Genomic DNA, 6,696 nt, shown 5'->3' on the forward strand with positions numbered 1-6,696 from the left:
TTAACGAATCAGTCTGCAGTGGAATTTGAAGTCTGTAAGAAGTTTTCCAGAAATAGTGCATGATTTATGCAGAGATGATTGCACATCAATTTCTTATTCAGAATTTTTGTCACATTCACTGGGGAAAAAAAAAGTTGGGTTATTTATTTCTGTCCTTCATTCTTCTACCCTACTGGGCCCTTTCAGTTACTTTTCCCACTTACTCTCCTCTGCTCTTCCCATGCAACAAACTACGAAACACAGCCAATAAATGGATTAAATCCCACAAGCTTGTTGTAGTCACTTTTCACAGCTGAATAGTCCATATCCATTCAATTCCCATTTACAGGGGTTGATCACTGAATTGAACAGGAGAGTTCATCCACCTGCACCTCTGCTTTCAGCCGATTTTTGAGAGTCCTTCTTATAATCACAACTCTAGACTATCAAATGAATTACAGTTCAATAGATTCAATACTGCATAAAAAAATTCTATTCCAACAAGCTGGCAATGAAAGAATATTAAAATAGAAGCTGCAGCTCTTTTATCATTAAGACCTCTAAATTTTGTACTACGTAGATATTAAAGGAGCTTCTGAAGGAACCAGAAGGTGGCAATTTCTAGGTAATCCCACCAAAGCCAGAAAAAGGCAGGGGGGGAGGGAAATCACTGCTCTCACATTCTTTTCCTATTATTAAAAGCAACACAATTAAATGCAAGGGCTCCTTGTAAAATAACTGAAGCCAGTCACCACAAACCACACTACAGGGGAAAATTAGGTGGAATTTATGCAGTAATACAGAAGAGAGTAGTGACACACAACACAGTGTGTCACTAAAGGATGAATAAATGTGCATTTAAAGCTCAGCAACTCAGAGCCAGAAAGAAGAGGGGAAACAAGACAGAGAGAGGAAGGGCAAGGGAAGAGAAGGAAGAAACATGTGCTTATCATCTCAAGAGCTTAACTCCAGAGGTTCCAGAAGAAGTAAAGAAGCAGCAAACAGATTCCAGTGCAGCAGCTTCTGACACAGACAGGTCTAATGCTGCCATTACCTCGCCATACACATTTGATGATTGATGTGGAGCTCTGGAAATCTGACAGGTAGGAAGCTGCAATTTAGCAAGAATAGTTATTTAAAGCACTTACTCAGGAAAAAGCTGAATTTAGCTCTACAAGGAGGCTGCTGCCTGTGATTGCCCCAGAAAGTACCTGGCCATGGCAAAAGTTCCATACAGGGACTTTTAAGACTTAAAATCTATAGACACAATCAGGAAATTAATGGTTGTACTCTTTCTGACTAGCGTAATTATAACTTTCAGCCCCCAAGGTACTTTCAGGATTCACAAAACTCAGTTTAAATTCACTCTTCCTATTACCTAAGCTATCATCTAATTTGTTATCTCCTCCCAGGCCCTACTAAAACTGAAACTGGAAGCCTCATTTTCAAAACAGTAATTCTCTTGCTGTTACCTGATAACAAGCCTCAGGATTACAAATTTAATCACAATTATAACTGACAAGTGAACACAAATACTTCCAGTGTTTACACCAGCAGCAATAATTAGCGTTTGTCATGTCAGAAAGTGACTGCAGATTTACCTCCACTAGGAAAGTGACTGGAACAACACAAAGAGTAGTCCATTACTGAAGAGAAGATACAGACATACAAGAACAGGGAAAAGGTTACTTTTAATATAAGGTACCTTCTTATTGCCAAAGTGATTTATTGTTAATCAAACATTTTCTTAGAGGCTAAAGTGTTTTCATTGTTTTTTAAAAAAATTAAAAGAAAAATACATATGAAGTTCCCAGCAAACAGAAATACGAACTCCCTAAGATTTTTTACTTTACACGGTTCAATTTCCTCTCCCTCCTGCAATTATCTGTCTGCAGAGGAAATAGCACACAACGTTCTGTGCCTGGCTAGGAGGTTCATAAGAACAATGAATATACAGGGTAATACCATGTTATTTTTATACAGATTCTTTTCCTTCTTGTTTTGTAGTTGTTTGTTTTTAAAGAATATTAAAAGCTTTTCTGCAGACAGGGTTCTGATGGCTCCATGACAGAAGAACACCGCACTGCTGAATGCAAAACAGATTTAGAATATTTCTGGCACCTGTGCTGCAGGACTGTCACTAAACGAGATGCTTTTCTGAGTAATTATGTTCTGTAACATCTTCCCTTGAATGGGCAGCGTAAATGTCACTGCACTCAGGTGATGAAATCCCTGCTGAAACTCCCCTAGCCACGGCCCCTGATACGGCAGCTCAGGGGTTACCACCCCGAAAAGCCAAGCTGCAGTACACAAAGGTAAAGGTCCCTGATATCTCACCCTCAGCACCCTCAGACAGAAGAGATTCCTGATGCTTAAATAAAATTACCCTGATATCTCACCCTCAGCACCCTCAGACAGAAGAGATTCCTGATGCTTAAATAAAATCACCCTGATATCTCACCCTCAGCACCCTCAGACAGAAGAGATTCCTGATGCTTAAATAAAATCACCCAAGATCCCTGTTCCTACCATTGCTTACCTGCCAACAGACAGACACGTAAAGATGGTGCAACCATTAAAGCTGTTACTTTTCTGCTATCTGAGAGCTTTGATGTGGCAGCTTGAAAGTTCGTTTAGCAGCTCCTCACAGCCACTGTCACCCTGCAGAACCTCCAGGTGATACGGCAGCGTCAGCCGTGGCGATGCAGCCGAAATAAAGGTGCCACAGTTAGAAAACAAAGCACACTGCTTAGCTAAGTCCTTCTCAACGAGTTTTTGCTGCTTTGTTTTTCTTTAATGTGTTGAGTTTTCCACTCAGTTTGTATTTTTGGATGAGACAAACAATAATGTTCAAGAACAACCAATTTCAGGTGAATTAAAAGTCTCTTCAGCTAGGGCACGGCTCAAGCTTCTTTCAGTTTACCCCAAATCTAAACAAAGGTTTGCATTTTCTCTGCAGTTGTACACCAGCAGACAGGCAAATTAAAGAGTATTTAAAAGTAGCAGGGATCTCAAGAGAGGAGAGATAAATCCAGCAGCATTTGTTAGGCTGGCAAAACGCCATTTGCCAATTTTGACCATGACATTTTATAACCTTTTTGTTTTAAATAAAGATCAAAACCAGAGGATGTTCAGTTTCACCACCACTTCATGAAGGGCTCACGAGTTCCCTACCATAACCAACCTTAAACATATTTATACATTTATAGGAGTCACTAAAAATATTTCATTATATTAAAATATTACATTCTAAAGGGGCCATAAAAAAGCCTACTGTCTCAAAGTATGTGGAATATAAATCCTGCTGAAATAGTATCTGACCACATCTGTTCTTATACGAAAGTGACCACTCAGAAATCCCTTTTAAAGTCTGATATTTCATGTAGCTCATTAATCCTGAAATCTCTGAGAGCTGCTCTAGGTTGCTGGTGACTAATCAAATGCATAAATTTGGACCACACAAACCCATGATCACTTTCAGGTCTCCTTCAAGTAAATCTCTCCCTAACAACTAAGAATGGAAGAAATTATTTTTTAATGGCATGAGAAGCACTAAATAAAGAAGAATGGTCATCAGACAAAGCCTCTACTTAGTAAAGACAAAATCTTTTGCAGACAAAAAAGAGTTTTGCAGCAGACTTTCTGCCAAAATTGCACGTGACGATACAGAATAAGGTGTAGATCTGCATTTTTGCAGCTCCCCATACCATAAACACTGGAAAATAAATACCCTAAGTGTCCTTTCTGCTTCCATGTAACGTTTCCTTCCTGTGCCATTTCTTTTTCCATCTGACTGCTAACTGCAGTGGTCCTTTTATCCATGGACTGATAGGGAGACCCGGGCAGCAGGTTGGGATTACAGAACTGAGGTGCCAGCGCTTAACCCCCTGCAAACGCAGAAACCAGACTGGCTTCAAGCACGTGCGTTCCCTGGGGCAGAATGAGTGCCTGTATTTACACACCCTACCCAAGTGCTTCCTCAATGGGTACACTTGTTGCAGGATCACATTCCCCTCACCTCACTCTCCCAGCATCCTCAGCTTCCTAACATCCTGCAGGGATTTCAAAATCCCATTTAACACACCTCCCCACGGTGTAAACAGTGAGATTTAAGGAAAAACAAAACAAAACAAACAAACCCAAAACAACACAGCTCTCCAGGGGTTCTGAAATCATGCTGAAAGTTATCAAAGCCAAGGCTATTTACATGTTGCCCTGTTGGCTGTGTTTCCCTTGACAAAGAATTGTGCTTTCAAACATTGATGGACTAAAACTTCTCTGAAGAAATGTACACAAGGTACGTACACAAAGTAAATGTGTGCTCTAGTCGCTTAATGCCTGCTAGACTTGCCTATAAAAAAATCCCTCTGTGTGTTAATTCTCAGACTGACTTTTTCTTTAAGTGAAATTTCAACTAGAACAATTCCATTCTCCATATCCCTGAAGCAAGTAAAAGGGGCTAGAAGAGACTGGAGAGGGACTTTTGACAAGGGCGTGTAGTGACAGGACAAGGGGGAAATGGCTTCACACTGACAGAGGACAGGGTCAGATCAGATATTGGGAAGAATTTCTGCCCTGTGAGGGTGCTGGGGCCCTGGTGCAGGGTGCCCAGAGAAGCTGTGGCTGTCCCATCCCTGAAGTGCTCAAGGTCAGGTTGGAAGGGACTTGGAGCAACCTGGGCTAGAGGAAAGTGTCCCTGCCCATGGCAGGGAGGATGGAATGAAATAAGCTTTAAGGTCCCTTCCCACCAAACAATTCTGTGATTCTATGACATTTATTTTCACTCAGCTTCTTTTTGTAAAGGCTGGTTAATTTACCCAAAGTCTCAAGCTATTTATAGAGAGCTCAAGGAGATCTCCTCTACGGTTTCCTGTATTTGTCACGCCGCATCTGTCACAATGCAATCAAGGAGATGACTCTGTTTCAAGTCATATCTCCGTTCTTCTTAAAGGCAGAAAGTCATGGATTCTGAGAAGTCCTGAGTGAACAGGGAGAGACCAGTAAGTCTGGGCTAGGAGGGAATGGCATTTGCCAGCAGGACCTCCTTCCCAGCAAAGGGCAGCACAATGCTTGGCACGTCCAGGCTGTAACTTGTACACGAGAGAAGTGCTTGTGCCTGCACTGCACCCTCCACGCTCTCAGCTGCAGCCCTGGGAGAGATGGGCAGCAGCCAGTAACTCACACCAAACTCCCGATTTCCAAGAGCAACTCTGCATTAAAACTCACGCATTGATAAAATTGGCACTCGGATAAACTTTACCGCATGTGGCTCAGGTTGTGTCCTCCTATCCCTATCCCAGCCTGGAGCAAAGAAGTCATCCTGCTTCGGGAGGGCTGTTTCAGTCTGATAACTCACCTAATCAGTCCTAATTAGTCAGAGTCATTGAAGAGCCTTCTGCCCTATTAAACAGCCATTCCCTCTGATAGGGCACTGCAGAAATTGTTTCCTGCTGAGGCAGTTTGGGATGTCTGCTTCGCAGAGCAGCGGCACGAGAAAAGGTGCTTGCACCAGAAATCACAAGGCTAATAAAATCAATTCTTGACATTTCAGATAGCCTCTTAAAAACAGTCACTGGGTATGCATATAATCACACTCCACAATTACACTAATTTGCACAATTAAGAGCTGGATAAACACCATAAATTTGTGAAATGAAAAACCCCAGGCATAGGCTAGTGCTGCTACTGGAATATTTTAAAATCCAAAATATCCAGCGCTGCTGATGACAATTTCTGTAACCACGCAACGTGAGAGCGCCTTACTGAAATCCAGAGAGATACTTGCCACCAAATCAAAAGAGTAGGAGCAAAGCAATAAAAGAGTTTCTTCTGCAGCTCATCAGTGTTGTTTTCTTCATCTTTTGGTGCGGTCATAACTCACACAACAGTTTAAATGGGCAGCCTGTCCATCAAATCCCGAGATGCCTGTATCCTGCAAACTCCCCACTCCCTCCAAAACTTCCAAATTAGACAGACTGCTGCTGTTACAGAGCCAAGCTGAGGCAGAAATCGCAGGGCAGGCTAAGAAACAGACTTTAAACACACATTCACCTGGATAACCACCTTCTCCACGGACAAAGGGCTTGGCATTTTCAGGTTGCCATCCCACACTGGAGACGAAAGATGAAAACAATAGCAATACCCAACCGCTCTCTGCCTGCTCCCACATTTCTCCTCCCGGGCACCTAAACCCTCCTGAGCAGTTATCTTTCCCATCAGACGAGATGTTTCCCGTACTCACCGCTCCACGTCTTCGCCTGCATCAGCATCTTCCTCATCAGGCTCGCCATACTGGAATTTTAACCCGCGGTGCCCAAACCTGCTCAGGCCCAAACCAGGTGGAAGAGGCAGAGACAAGACACCTGCATCTCGTCTCTGCCAGCGCCGTGGCTTTTCCCGCAGAGGCTGCTCGGCGACGGGAGGAGCAGGGCTGCGCGCACACGCGCGCACACACACGCAGGGACACACACGCGTGCATGCACACGCACAGGAAGCCTGGAACCGGACCAGTATTAAAGGGACCGACTTCCTCCCGCATGCTCCAGTATCTCGGCCGTAAACAAGCCCTGCGCATTAGCTGGGTGAAGCCGAAAAGTCCAGCGGTGAAGGACAAAAGAAGGGAGTGGCTCCAGCAAGGAATAACTATTTTAAATACACAAACATCTTCCCATCAGATTAAAACCAGCTTTTAAATTAGGCAGGTTCTGAAGCCATTGT

General features: G+C 43.1%; 1 protein-coding gene across 3 annotated transcripts in view; it reads right to left on the reverse strand.

The window, feature by feature from the left end:
• Positions 1 to 6,403, reverse strand: part of RASAL2 (RAS protein activator like 2) — a 127,890-nt gene extending 121,487 nt beyond the window's left edge. Inside the window, exon 1 of one of the 3 annotated variants that reach the window (XM_040072503.1) lies at positions 6,221 to 6,403. In XM_040072503.1, the coding sequence (XP_039928437.1) occupies positions 6,221 to 6,269 (49 nt within the window). In that variant the 5' untranslated portion in view covers positions 6,270 to 6,403. Of the gene's footprint in view, positions 1 to 2,518; positions 2,627 to 6,220 lie in introns of those variants that run through there. The other 2 variants (XM_058421702.1, XM_040072504.1) reach the window with 2 other exon arrangements.
• Between the last annotated feature and the right edge of the window lie 293 nt (positions 6,404 to 6,696).

The sequence above is a fragment of the Hirundo rustica genome, chromosome 9 (assembly GCF_015227805.2).
Source record: "Hirundo rustica isolate bHirRus1 chromosome 9, bHirRus1.pri.v3, whole genome shotgun sequence".
Lineage (NCBI taxonomy): Eukaryota > Metazoa > Chordata > Aves > Passeriformes > Hirundinidae > Hirundo > Hirundo rustica.